The following is a 15,267-nucleotide window of genomic DNA, read 5'->3' on the forward strand; positions in this document are numbered from 1 at the left end:
CTCTGAGCTGTCAGCACAGAGTCTGATGCGGGGCTCGAACTCAAGAACCATGAGATCATGACCTGAGCCGAAGTCGGATGCTTAACTGATTGAGCCATCCAGGCGCCCCTGGTGTCCAAATTTTTATCAAAGCTTTCTTACTTGGAATGATTGATTCTTTGCCCACATGGTTGAACTTACTAGCTCTGTCCCTCCCTGGAAAACTGACATCAAGTTATAGGGGCTCATTCTGAGTCATCTTGTTAGCAGAAATTATCAGGTGTGAAGTCCTAAAGATGTAGGCCAGAACTTTGTTTGGGTAAGGCCAAATTCCTTACTACACAGTGACCACTTATGTCTATACACATTCTTCTGAACTGATGAGGATGGCACAAACAATGTCAATTTGTTTATAGAGACTTTTAATTTATACTTTATTGTTTTAATTTGAGAAATGTCAAATGATTCTAAACATGTGACTTGGGGGTAGAAAAACATATTTGTAGTCTGATACATTGCTAAGTAGCACATATAGTATTCATTTAGTTTTCAGTTCTGATGTTTAATGACAACCTTATTAAATGCTGAACTATTTTAAAGAACAATACATTTAAATTAATTTATAGATATTTTATACTGTATATTAATGTACATTGTGAGCTAATTTTATTTTATTTATTTTATTTTTTGCCAATTGAAAATTACAACATGAATGCCTCTTTGGAGGGACTTCTTTTACTGATAATTATTATTTTTTTTAAGTCTGCTATATGGTAGTGTAGTAATTTATTCTGCCCATTAGTAACTGATATTTGAGGACATTTATAATATTAATGGAATTTAATCTGAGAAGTTCAACTTTTTTTACATTTCATTGTTGCGTATTAATAAGAGATAGTCAAAATAATTATGGTACAAATTATTATGTCAAAAACATAATAAATGCTTGGTGTTAGTCAACAATTCAATTTTTGGCTTAAAGTTCTTTGCAAGAAAGAACATTTGGTTTATTTCACTAATAGGAATATCTCTTAATGCTAGGATGGCCTCTTCTTGGTATTTCTTCTCCTCTGGAATTTTAGTATATGTTACCTATGTATAAATGGAGTTGAGTGAAGAGGTACCATTTATTCCAAATAAGAGTACATAACCAATTACTATTGTAATGAGAGATAGACAGATAGGGAGACCAATAAGCCTAAGGCGTTTAAGACTCAGAAATAGAAGCCCACATGAGATATATGATGAAACCAAATAGGGAGTTTAAGGAAAGAACAAAGCCATAAATTGCTCTTTCAGGCGATGGCGAGGATGAATTTTCCACCATTTTCCCTGTGGCTTTAGATAATCTTGGGTCTTGGGGCGCCTGGGTGGCTCCATCAGTTAAGCGTCCGACTTCGGCTCAGGTCGTGAACTCACAGTCTGTGAGTTCGAGCCCCGTGTTGGGTTCTGTGCTAACAGCTCAGGGCCTGGAGCCTGCTTCAGATTCTGTCTCCCTCTCTCTCTGACCCTCCCCCGTTCATGCTCTGTCTCTCTCTGTCTCAAAAACAAATAAACGTTAAAAAAAAAATGTAGATAATCTTGGGTCTTTCAAGCACCCACTCAGGCCCTTCCTGGCAGCTCAGGCAGCTCAGCACCAAGTCCATTTTTAGCTAATTTTAAATTACCATTAACCATTGCTATTATAAGGAAAAGTTAATAGAATAAAACTATTACCATTTGTTACTTTAGATGACAGTACAGATTCACTGTTAATTGATAGGTCCACATTTGCAGTCATCCTTTGCTAGGGTTAAGCATCAGCCCTCCATTGGATCTAGCCAACTTTTCATTTATGAATGTATTTACATGTATTCATTTAGGACTATTAATATGTAAAAATAACTTCTTTAAAACAAGTAACATACTTTTCCTTTGGAAATAGTTTACTAGAGATACTCACTTTCATCCTTTTTAAGTAGACCTCACTGAAGATTTAAAAGAATAATGGATATTGTTATAATGTTTTGGGAGTAATGATCTGAAAATACACTCATGTTAAAATGTGCTTTAAATGTAAAGTATTTAAGGGGTTTAATTGAATTTGTAAATCAGACTTGTGTATTTTTTAAAAATATTTTTATGTTTATTTCTTTTGAGAGAAAGAGAGAGAGTGTCTGTGGGTGAGCAGGGAAGGGGAAGAGAGAAAGGGAGAGAGAGAATCCCAAGCAGGCTGTGTACTGTCAGTGCAGAGCCCATGGTGGGGCTTGATGTCACCAGTCCTGAGATCATGACCTGAGCTGAAATCAAGACTTGAGTGCCCAACCGGCTCAGCCACCCGGGTGCCCCCAGACTTTGTGTGTGTGTGTGTGTGTGTGTGTGTGTGTGTGTGTGTGTGTGTGTGTTTAAGTTTTTATTTATTTTTATTTTTGAGAGACAGAGACAGAGCATGAGTGGGGAGGAGCAGAGAGAGAGGGAGACAGAATCCAAACCAGGCTTTAGGCGCTCAGCTGTCAGCACAGAGCCGGACACGGGGCTCGAACTCACAAGCAGTGAGATCATGACCTGATCCAAAGTCGGACACTTAACCAACTGAGCCACACAGGCACCACCGAGACTTGTGTATTTTTTTTTTTAATTTTTTTTTTAACTTTTATTTATTTTTGAGACAGAGAGAGACAGAGCATAAACGGGGGAGGGTCAGAGAGAGGGAGACACAGAATCTGAAACAGGCTCCAGGCTCTGAGCTGTCAGCACAGAGCCCGACGCGGGGCTTGAACTCACCGACCGCGAGATCATGACCTGAGCCGAAGTCGGCCGCTTAACCAACTGAGCCACCCAGGCGCCCCGAGACTTGTGTATTTTTAACAAAATCTGTGAATGTGCTTGTTTTTATGTGTTTGCTTTTTCTTTTAAAAGTCACTGCATGTATAAAAACATGATTTCTAATAATTGAAGGCTTATGTTTAATCCTTTAGACTGAAGTTTTATTATGACCTATTATTCTGTGTGGGTAGTAAATACAGCAATTAAAAATTATGATTCTAAGTGCCTTTTCTAATATATGCAAGCTCCTTCAATAGGTTTTCTAAATATTATAGCAAAAGTAGAGTTATACTTGTTGGGTTACAGAAAATTGTGACAGCGGTGAGGCCATGTTTCAATCTATGACTTTGAAAATATTGTTGTGAATTTTAGAATTTTAAAACCTGAAGTTCACTCTGGATATTACATGCATAATGCTCCAAACTTCAATTACTTCATATAATTTATGAAGTCTCCATTTACTTTATAGGCCATGTTTATTTTTGTTTTGAATGTTTTGGTTTTATAACATTGCCATTTTAATGGCTTCAATCATGCTATGACAGATTTTACCACCTTAGATTTGAAAAATTCATGGGTTATCTCCATGCACTCACAAAGTAATCATTGTTAAAGACTGTTTTTTCTAAATTTGTTTTTATTAATGTTTATTTTTGAGAGAGACAGAGCGTGAGCAGGGGAGGGGCAGAGAGAGAGAGGGAGACACAGAATCTGAAGCAGGCTCCAGACTCCGAGCTGTCAGCACAGAGCCTGATATGGGGCTCGAACTCATGAATCGTGAAATCATGACCTGAGCCAAAGTCGGACACTTAATTGACTGAGCCACCCAGGTGCCCCAGAGACTTTTTTCAATTTAAATTTCTTCAGCTTTTCAATTTGAAAAAATTCAAACATACATAAAAACTGAAAGAATTACTCTCACCTAAATTCAACATTACTAACACTTTGCCATACTAGCTTTATCAGGACACTTTACTCCTAAATACTTCAGCATGCATATCCTAAAAATAAGGGCATTTTCCTATTTAACTCAATACAATTTATCACACTTAGAAATTTTTAAATTAATTTGATTATATCATCTGAGTTCATATTCAGATGTTTCCAATTGTCTCAGAAATGACTTCACAGGCTTTTGTTTTTAAACCAGGAAGCAATTGAGGTTCATATTTTGTATTCCATTGTCTTATTAGTCTCAAAGATTCTTCCCTGCACCCCCTTGGTTTCTTACCCCCCATTATGTGACTTTTTGAAGATTGTAAATCACTTGGTTTCTGTCCTTGATCTGTCTATATTCTTTGACTTGTTCCTTTTATTCTTTGCATTTCCTCTGAACTGGAAGTGGAGTCTGTGGGTTTGATTAGCTTTAGGCTAAATGTTTTTGGAGAATATTTCATAGGTGATCTTGTAGATTTTACGTTTTATCACATTGAAGACATAATTCTAGATTATCTCACTAATGAAAGTGATAATCAGTCACTTGATCAAGGTGTTGACTACCATATCTTTCCACAGTAAGTCATTTTTCCTGCTTAGTAATTAGTAATCTCTAAGACAATGTTTTGACACCATGGGAATAATCTTTTCCTAACAGTCTTTTATTCAATAACTTTAGCATCAACTGATGATTCTTTTAATATATCTTTTTTTTTTTAATGTTTATTTTTGAGGTGGGGAGGGGCAAAGAGAGAGGGGGACAGAGAATCCAAAGCTGCATTGACAGCAGAGAGCCTGACTCAGGGCCCAAACTCACAAATTGTGAGATCATGACTTGAGCTGAAGTTGGACACGCAATCTACTGAGCTTCCCAGGTGCCCCTCATCAACTGATGATTCTTAACTGAATCATTTATTACACTACACTGATGTGCAAAATGGTGATTTAAAATTTTTTAATTTTCTAATTTTTTTCTACTTTTATTAGTTTATATTCTTCTATTTAAAAAGGACTATTTCCCTTTTCCCAATGCCCCCTCTTTTTTCAAATATCTCTATGTCTTCAAATTATTCAATGTATTCAATGTTCAATACAGTCACAGTTCTTTTTGATACTCTGAGCCAACAGCCAGTGGAAGTGGAAGTCACTGCAGGCCAGCTCCTGTATCTTTTAGACGTGACCACGTTAGTCTCTGAGTTCTTCCTTCAGTCACAAGATGTCCCAGGCCAACCTTGTACTTGTGCTGTCTCAAACCTGGAATATCAGCTATTTCTTCAAAGAGCCTATTCCTTTTAGGGGGAATGGAATCTGGATTCTGTTTCCTTTTAGACCATTTCAGTGGACAGAGCTAGGAAGTAAATTTTTTAAAAAGTTCATAAATTCAAATTGATACTTAAAATTTAGCATTAGAAGGTTGTTGTGTTTTTTAAAATTTTATACTTGCCTCTCTTTTACAGTGAAAATACTGGTTCTGAGTAACAGTGTATGTGTTCATATGTTTTATTATGAGGTATATTTTTCAGCACTAAAAATATTACTAATGGTAAACATACTAAACAAAATTTTGTGTTTTCTTTTTGTCTTAGACTAATAGACCACTAAGGATGTATACTCAGAGTAGTGTTCAAAAATTAGTGGAAATCACTCTTTTCTCTACATGACTATGTTCATATACCTACGTTTGGGGGTGCCTGGGTAGCTCAGTCAGTTAAGCGTCCAACTTCGGCTCAGGTCATGATCTCATGGTTTCTGAATTCCAGCCCACCTCAGTCTCTGTGCTGACAGCTGGGAGCTGGAGCCTGCTTCAGATTCTGTGTCTCCCTCTCTCTCTGCCCCTGCCCCGCTTGCTCGCTCTCTCTCAAAAATAAACATTAAAAAAAAAATTTAAAGAACTAGGTTTACTTTTGTATTCAATTTCAGAATTTACATAAAGATTGTTATTCTATTTTTGAATATGTAAAGGATTTACATGGTTCCCAGTTAAAGCTACATTAAAGTATACTCAGAGAAGACTAGTTGTCATGCCATCCTTCCACCCCGTTCCTAACCACCCCCCAAGGTGGTATTTTCACTAGTTGGTAGTTTATATTTCCTGTGTTTCCTTTTGAAAAATAAAGTTATGTATATTGCTATATTTACTGTGTTTCTTTTGCTATGTGGAACGTGTTCTCAGCTTTTAAGATTTCTTTTTTGTTTAGAAAGCTATGTATGTTCTAGCAATTACATTTATACTGTTGACATTGTATGTAATGCTCTTAGAGCCCCCCTTTTGCTTATCTGGGTTTCTGTTTGTCTTTTTTTTTTTAAGTTTTATTTATTCAAGTAATCTCTACACCCAATGTGGGGCTCAAACTCACGACCCTGAGATCAAGAGTCCCATGCTCCTCCGATTTAGCCAGCCAGGTGCCTCTAGTTTGTCATCTCTAAATGTTCTTTGATTCTGGGGCACCTGGGTGGCTCAGTCTGTCAAACATCTGACTCTTGATTTCAGCTCAGGTCATGAGCTCACGGTTCATGGGTTCAAGCCCCACATTGGGCTCTGTGCTGACAGTGCAGAGCCTGCTTGGGATTCTCTCTGTCCCTCTCTCTCTGCCCCCACCCTGCTCGCTCGCTCGCTCCCTCTCTCTCTCTCTCTCAAAATAAATAAATAAATACACATTTTTTATTTTTTTTTTTTTATTTTTTTTTTTATTTTTATTTTTTAATATATGAAATTCACTGTCAAATTGGTTTCCATACAACACCCAGTGCTCATCCCAAAAGGTGCCCTCCTCAATACCCATCACCCACCCTCCCCTCCCTCCCACCCTGCCCTCCCTCCCACCCCCCATCAACCCTCAGTTTGTTCTCAGTTTTTAACAGTCTCTTATGCTTTGGCTCTCTCCCACTCTAACCTCTTTTTTTTTTTTTTTTTCCTTCCCCTCCCCCATGGGTTTCTGTTATGTTTCTCAGGATCCACCTAAGAGTGGAACCATATGGTATCTGTCTTTCTCTGTATGGCTTATTTCACTTAGCATCACACTCTCCAGTTCCATCCATGTTGCTACAAAAGGCCATATTTCATTTTTTCTCATTGCCACGTAGTATTCCATTGTGTATATAAACCACAATTTCTTTATCCATTCATCAGTTGATGGACATTTAGGCTCTTTCCATAATTTGGCTATTGTTGAGAGTGCCGCTATAAACATTGGGGTACAGGTGCCCCTATGCATCAGTACTCCTGTATCCCTTGGATAAATTCCTAGCAGTGCTATTGCTGGGTCATAGGGTAGGTCTATTTTTAATTTTCTGAGGAACCTCCACACTGCTTTCCAGAGCGGCTGCACCAATTTGCATTCCCACCAACAGTGCAAGAGGGTTCCTGTTTCTCCACATCCTCTCCAGCATCTATAGTCTCCTGATTTCTTCATTTTGGCCACTCTGACTGGCGTGAGGTGGTATCTGAGTGTGGTTTTGATTTGTATTTCCCTGATAAGGAGCGACGTTGAACATCTTTTCATGTGCCTGTTGGCCATCCGGATGTCTTCTTTAGAGAAGTGTCTATTCATGTTTTCTGCCCATTTCTTCACTGGGTTATTTGTTTTTCGGGTGTGGAGTTTGATGAGCTCTTTATAGATTTTGGATACTAGCCCTTTGTCCGATGTGTCATTTGCAAATATCTTTTCCCATTCCGTTGGTTGCCTTTTAGTTTTGTTGGTTGTTTCCTTTGCTGAATACACATTTTTTAAAAATGTTCTTTGATTCCCATCTAATTGCCTCGTGACACCACTGAACTTATTCCACTCCTTCCTCTAATCTTCATATTTTTAGTTCCCTTATTTCTATTTGATTAGAACATGTATAACATTTACACACTATTTTCTCACTCTAATGCCTGCTTTTGTTATAATATTAAATATATTTTAAATCTACTCAATACTCTCCACTAGTACTTATTATTTCTTTTAACATTTATTTATTTTTGAGAGAGAGAAAGAACGAGCTGGGGAGGGGGCAGAGAGAGAGAGAGGAGGACAGAGGATCAGAAGTGGGCTGACCACAGAGAGCCCGATGTGGGGTTTGAACTCACAAACCACGAGACCATGACCTGAGCCGAAGTCAGAGCTTCACCCATTGAGCCACCCAGGCGTGCTTCCACTAGTACTTTGGCTGAATGCTCCCCAGCCAACTCATGGCTGGATAAAGCTCTTCCAGTAAAGTACACAAGGGAGAGCGTCTAGGCACACTGTTCCTCAAGTTCTGGCATGTTTAAAATTTCTTCTGGAACCTGGATACTTTAAGTTCACCTTGACTGGATATAAAATTCTTGGCTCAAACTTTCTTGGGTTTTTTGGAGAATGTTGCTCCGCTATTGTATTGTTTGGTTTTAGTGTCAGGCTGGCACCACTTCTTATCTGTCTCCTTTGGCAATGTTAGTTTTTCTTTTTAAGATTTTAAGTGGTCTCTACACCCAACATGGGCTTGAACCCACAACCCCAGGATCAAGAGTCCCATGCTCCACCGAGTCAGCCTGGCGCCCCTGGAAATATTAGCTTTGTTGTTGGCTTTTGCCTGGAGGCTCAGATAATTTTTGCTGTCGTTTTCTCTTTGATGCTTTTTGTTGTTGTTGTTGTTCTTGTAGCTGATTTATTCTTCTCCTCCATGTTTCTTACCTTTATTATATCTGTTCTCTCTTAGAAACCCTGTAATTTAGTATTCATTTTTTTTAGATGATTTTATTTTTTCAGTATATTGGCTGAGTTTGATCAACTCTCAGTTCACATATTCCTGCTGGGTTTTAAACCTTGTATATGTTGCATCCTTTTACATCTGCAGTTGTATATTTAATGATATTTAATTAATATTGGGAATGTTGTATGCAGTTTTCCTCTGCTTCATATTTTCTAGAGTGTAGTATCTTTTAATTGAAAAGTCTTTATTTTCTGTTTTCTTTTTATAGTAGCCTTGTATGGGCTTTTGGTGGCTTTTTTGTTCGTGATAAAATGTTCTGGATTTTCCTGGATCAGCAAGAAAAGGTGGTTCTATGGAAGAGATGGGTGAAGGGGTATCAGTGACTCAGTTTTATAGTTAAAGAAAATGATCTTCTGTTGTTATAGTGCAGTTTCTTTAATAAATGGTGCATTTTGAGGTTTGGATTGTGTGATACAATCTTAAGTTTTTTAGGAATATTTAGCTTCAGCCACTTGTTCTTCTCTCCAAGGGATCCCTGTACCTTCCAAAGTACCTCTTGAAGTATTCTCATGAACTTTCCAAACCTTGGTTCTTACCTGTTTTCAAGCCTGATTTTCTCCTCATTATTTTGGAGGACTCCCAATATCCTTCAAAATCATTACCTTTTGCTTATGCTGGCCAATGCTAATTTCTGTTGATTGTAACCAAAGAACCCTAACTGACCCACACAAACCACTTAATGTAAAGTTTGTGAATCTTCACAACCCCAAATAACATACAAAGCCACACATGTATACACAATAAGTCTGTTAGTACAAGACTGATTACTCTTGTTTACTATTGCAGCTCTTCCAGTGCAAAGCCTGACATTCTGGACATTCAATATGTATTAAATTTCTCTTATTACATTATTTCCAACAGCACTTGCCACAGTCTGCAATTATCTGCCTTTTTTTTTGTTTCATAACTTTTGTCACCCAGTATAATTAAGCTACATGTAGATAAATATGATCTCATTTATTTACATAGCCTCAGTGTCTAGTAAACCAGTGAAACACTTAGAGTACTCAAAAATATTTTCTGAATGACTAAACAATAATCAGTTCTTGAGGATGGCAAAATTGGTATAGCTGAGGGGCTATGAAGAATCAGAGTAACCAGACAATAAATGATCTTACCAGCCCTCCAAAACAAGCTCCTGGGAATTTATTTATGAAATCTCGCATGACTTTCTCTAAACAGTTTCAAGTTGAGGCTCAATGAAATGTTTCTGCAAGAGAGTATTTTTATTTTTTGTGGATTTTTTAAAAGTTTATCCATTTATTTTGAGAGAGTGCACTAGCAGGGGAGGGGCAGAGGGAGAGAGAGAGAATCTCAAGCTTGAGATTGAGGGGCTCGAACTCACAAACCGTGAGATGATCTGAGCCAAAACCAAGATTCTGATGCTCATCCCAGTGAGGCACCCAGGCACCTCAGAGAATATTTTTAATGTTCTTATTTTTGAGAGAGAGGGAGACAGAATCTGAAGCAGGCTCCGTGTTGTCAGTACAAAGCCCAATGCGGGGCTTGAACCCATGAACTAGGAGATCATGACCTGAACCAAAGTCGTTTGCTTAACTGACTGAGCCACCCAGGCACCTCCCGTCCCCCCACCCCCTCCCTGCCATCCTACCACCTAGAATATTTTTAAACAGGTGATCTGGGGTGTGTGGCTGGCTCAGTCAGTACAGCATGATACTCTTGATCTTGAGTTCAAGCCCCACCTTGGGTGTGGAGCCTACTTAAAAAATAATTGATAAACAAATGATGGGTTTACTTATTGATGGGAAAATGTAACTTGAAGTATCCATCAGGCTAACTGCCTTTCTTCTCCCTTCCATGGAAAGTGGTTTGTTTTCTATTTCTTTCTAGTCAAATGTTTTACATAGAAATAGAAGGACAGAAAATTCAAATTTATCTTTTAACATTTTATTTTGAAATAATTTCAAACTTACACAAAAGTTACAACAGTATTACAAAAACACATTCCCTTTACCCTGTATATTAGCTATCTACAGCTATGTTACAAATTACCCCAAAACTAAGCGGCTTAAAACAAGTACTTTAAAAAAAATTTTTTTTTAATGTTTATTTATTTTTGAGAGAGACAGAGACAGAGCGTGAGCAGGGGAGGGGCAGAGACAGAGAGGGAGACACAGAATTCGGAGCAGGCTCCAGGCTCTGAGCTGTCAGCACAGAGCCCAACACGGGGCTTGAACTCACAGACCACGAGATCATGACCTGAGCTGAAGTCAGACGCTCAACCGACTGAGCCTCCCAGGCGCCCCTAAAACAAGTACTTTTTATCTTACAGTTTCCGGGGGTCAGGGAACCCGGAGTGGGCAATCTAGCTGTTCCTAGCTTGGGGTTCCTGAAGTTGCAGTCAGGATGTTGGCATGGGTTGCAGTCAGCTAAAGGCTTAACCAGGACTGGAGGATCTGCTTCCAAGACTCCTCACATATCTGCTGGTAGGGGGCCTTAGTTCCTGGACACCTAGATCTGACCACAGGCTGTTGGCAGTGTCATGACATGGCAGCTGGCTTCCCCCAGACGTGGGCCCACAGTGAATGAACAAGACCTAGCTAGAAGATGCCATGCTTTTATGACCTACCCTCTGAAGTCAATGGTGTTACTTCTCCTATATCCTATTAGAAAAGAGTCACTCAGCCCAGCCCTTCACTCAAGGGGAGGAGAATCAGACCCCATCTCTTCCAGAGAAGAGTATCAGTGAACTTGGGAACATATCTTAAAACCACCATACCCAAATACACTATTTTTAAATAACTTGCCATTTTGTCACTCTTACCCTCTCCTCACATATATAAACATGTTATTTCCTAACTATTCGAGCGTAGGTAACATGCATCACATCGCTTCACTCCTTAAGACTTCAGTGTATTATGTAAGAAAAGGGATATTCTCTTAGCTAACAATAGTTAGGAAAATCTGACTTTTAACATGGGTGATACTCCAATCTGTAGTCCATATTCCACTTGTGTCAACTGTCGTTTCTATAATCCCCCCCCGCCATTAAGTTGATTTTTAAAAGCAATAGTAAAACAAGTAGTAGGTTACATAGTGTGACATAGCTTATGTAAGTTTTTTATTGGCAGGGAATAAAGAAAAGGTCCTGGAACAGGCAGGCTCCACTTTGGGGTGGCAGTGGCTGAGCACGAAGACAAAATACTGTTTCTGAAAAGCCAGTTAATCTTTATCCCTTCAGTTACCCACTATTTCTGGAAAACGATTTCAACTGTTCCCTTCGGTTCCCGTCCTGGTTAGAATACAGTTGGGAGACAGCTCTGATAGTTGAAGACGCCTGGTGAGAACTCCAGGGCAACCATTTATCAGCCGTATTTCCATGAGCAGGTAACTTTCAGAAACTTAAATTTCTTTATCTGTGAAGACGGACTATAAGGGTCTCTATCGCCCAGGGCTGTTGTGAGAACTAAGCGAGCTGATGAACAGAGAACACCAGCTGGCGCCAGCCGAGAGCCTAGCGGCTTCCCTCTGGGCTTCCCTCCCCGCGCGGCGAACGCACCGCGACCGAGAGGGCGGGGCGGTGTCACGTGGGTGGGGCGGGGCGGGCTCCTCCGCTGATCGCACGATGTGACGCGCCGCCGGAGGCAGGCCGGGCCCTCAAGATGGCGGCGGGCGCCCCGAGCGGCTCGGCCCGGCAGTAGCGGCGGGACGGCACTCGCCGCTGGGGCCGGCCGCCCCGGGAGTGGCTGCAGCAGCGCCAGGAGTCGAGGATGGTAAAATGACCCAGGGGAAGAAGAAGAAACGGGCCGCGAACCGCAGTATCATGCTGGCCAAGAAGATCATCATTAAGGACGGAGGCACGGTGAGCTGGGGTACCGCGCTGGGGAGCGTCCCTCGGGGCTCCCCATCCCATCTCTGTCCCCCACGCCGCCGCCACCAGCCTCCCTGAGTGCCCCTGCCCTCCCCCACCCTGTCGGCGGTGCCGGTGTCTCAGTCTCCAGGGCCCTCTTGCCTCTGCTCCGGGGGGCTTTCCTCCCTCGCCCCGGCCTGCGGCCTCCGGGGCCCGTCCTCTTGGGGAAGCCGCTCTCCTCTCCCGCACCTGCCGCCCTTTCCTCCGGCGGCCCCTGGAGGCCCTTCGGCCTCGAGCCCCACGTGCGCCTCCGCCGCGGGCTGGAATTGACGCCGGGCTCTCCAGCCGGCCGGCTCCCCGCGTCGCCCCGGCGGTGCTGGTCCCGCCGCGCCCCTCGCCACCGCAGCCTTGCCTTCGCCGCCGGGCCCCGCGCCGCCGTCGCTGCGCTTTCGAAGGTGCTGGGAGCTATCCCTGGCTTCCCATATGTTTCTAGCCGGGCGGTATCTGGTGCGACGACCCCGCTGGGGCTCCTTAGTGCCTTGGCTTTCTTCTTCCACCTGGTTCTGGCTCAGTGCTCCTGCTCTTAGCTTCTTCCAGTGCGGTAAACACTGTCAGAAGGTGGGCTTTCCTCTTCACTTCCCGGAGTCTCAAGCGTGACGGAGGACACCCGGGGCCTAGACTTAAATCATCTGATTTCCAAAGAACAGATACCACTCTGTTGTTTTAAAATCACCTTCTTTATTTTAAAATAAAAGCCGCTAAATAGAATTATCATGGTCTGAGGATTAGAAGACACTTTGAAAGGAAGACAGAGGGTAAGAAATTGTGCTTTTTAGAAACAGTTGTCATCACACAATAAACTTTATGCAGTGTGCTGTAGTTAACCAGCAGGGGACGTAGGATTTTTAACTGAAAATTTAACTCGCCTATACTTTTATATACTGAAATTTCTATGTTGCTACACTCTCTGGTCTTTGTTGCATTCTTTGCTATCACATTCTGAAATAGAATGCAAAGGTAAAATACCCGTTTCACTTTCCTGAGGAGTGTGCAGAAATGATTCTTTTTATTCCATATTTCTGTTTATTCCAACATATTTGTATGTGTATGTATATAATTGGAGCCCTCATCAACTGCAAGCATAGTGCTAAATATGTACAGTAATTAGGCCACCCCTGAGGATTTGCTGAATTCATTTGAAATAAATGACAAAGGTTTTTTGTTTTGTTTTGTTTTTGACATTTCAGAATAGGGGCCCCATCAATATGCTGCTAATATATTTAGAAGGCTTGGGACATAGGCAACAATTTCAGAATCTCCTTTTAGCTAACTCTAAAAATAATTAGATGTCATAGCTTTGACATTTAGTGAAAAAAGAAACTTCAAGTCCTTGGATCTTTTTGTTGTACTTGATTAATTAAGACATTACTTTGATTAAATCACTTATGAATAGTCAGGGCCCTTTTGATGAAGTTGGTTCAAACTACTATGTAGGGAGAGACATAGCATGAAAGAATACTGGTAGTCTCTTAACCAACAGGACTTGATATTTTAAGTTCTATATAAAATCTATAAAATAGAAGCAACAAAGGATTGTATTTTATAAAAGCAAGTGATTTTTAAGATCAGTATTCTTTGCAAAAGAATGAAGCTCTGATCAAGAAACACATCTTTTTTCTTGAGGTAAAGTTCAGTTGTGTTACCTCTTTGGAGTTTCATTCCATTCGCTTTACAGCAGATGCTTTTGTTCCAAATCCTAGGAGATTTGGAAGAGATTATTATTTTTTATCTTGTTATTAAAGTTGTAGTGAATTCATAGCTTGTTTTTGGAGGTAAAATACGATTTTTTTTTACACTGGCAGTAAGTTTTTAAGAGGGCACATAGAATAAATGAAAGCTTTTCTTGAGAACTATGGGCATGTGGGTATTATTATTTATCATCTTTATACACTTATGTTGCACTTTCCAATCTAAAAGCACTGGACACCTCTTTAGAATAGAAACTTGGTTAATGCATATTTTAATTTTATGGGGCCTAATATGAATTTAAAGTGATAAAAACACATTTAAAGTGATTTTTAAAAATGTGCTAGCACATTCCTAGTGTTTTTATTGTAATTTTATTTATTCCTATATTGATTATATAAATTGAATAAATTGAATAAATTATTATTCATATCATTCAATATCATTCAATGTCATTCAATATCATTCATATCATTCAATATTATTCAATATCATTCCTATATTGATTATATAAATTGAATAAATTATTATTTATTCCTATATTGATTATATTCCTATATTGATTATAATTTTATTTATTCCTATATTGATTATATATATGTATAGATGGAATATTTATATCTCTAGAAATATCAGTAATTTTTTGCAGTATTTGTGTTTTAACCTACTCTAGCTGTAAATGGAAAATAGTATAACTATTACAGTTTTTTAAATTTTAACATGGCATTTGCTTTTCTGCCTCCCTACTTATAATTGGTCAGACTGCCCTTATGAACGTTTTTTAAAGAAAGGGAATAAATTGCCGTTTGGTATTGGTGTGTGTGTGTGTGTGTGTGTGTGTGTGTGTGTGTGTTTAAGTTCAGCTTGTGGATGGATTCATTTAGAGGCAGGTGTCTTAGACTATATGGTCATCCTTGACCATCTCTGAACAGTATTTCAGGTCCATGGCCAATGATACTGATCTGATTCCCTTCCATTTTCTTTCTAGTGTTCAACAATGTTAATAAAATTATTTTGCTTCATCTTGCTAATGACATCTTTGTAAGTCTGATTAATGAATGTTAATATTTATAAACAAAACTAATAGTTGTTAATGATTTGTCAAAAACTTAGAACAGATTTGTTATCATTTTTGACAGTTGAAGAAGTGAACCCTTCTAAATGAACCAGGTTAATCATAAGTTACTGTTTTTCTTTTCTTGAAATTGTATTTGATTAAGCTCTGAAACCAGAGTCAGGCTAACTAATACTTGCCC

The 15,267-nt window shown here is 39.7% G+C and overlaps 1 protein-coding gene and 1 pseudogene across 1 annotated transcript in view; one reads left to right on the top strand and one right to left on the bottom strand.

Moving 5' to 3' along the window:
• Positions 1-888: 888 nt before the first annotated feature.
• LOC122228132 lies at positions 889-1,379 on the bottom strand (annotated as a pseudogene).
• A 10,726-nt stretch (positions 1,380-12,105) lies between these two features.
• The window catches only part of MFSD14A (major facilitator superfamily domain containing 14A), a 42,702-nt gene continuing 39,540 nt past the window's right edge, over positions 12,106-15,267 (top strand). The window contains exon 1 of the mRNA XM_042953028.1: positions 12,106-12,277. Within this exon, the coding sequence (XP_042808962.1) occupies positions 12,194-12,277 (84 nt within the window). The 5' untranslated portion in view covers positions 12,106-12,193. The remainder of the gene's footprint in view (positions 12,278-15,267) is intronic.

This window comes from Panthera leo, chromosome C1, assembly GCF_018350215.1.
Source record: "Panthera leo isolate Ple1 chromosome C1, P.leo_Ple1_pat1.1, whole genome shotgun sequence".
Classification (NCBI taxonomy): domain Eukaryota; kingdom Metazoa; phylum Chordata; class Mammalia; order Carnivora; family Felidae; genus Panthera; species Panthera leo.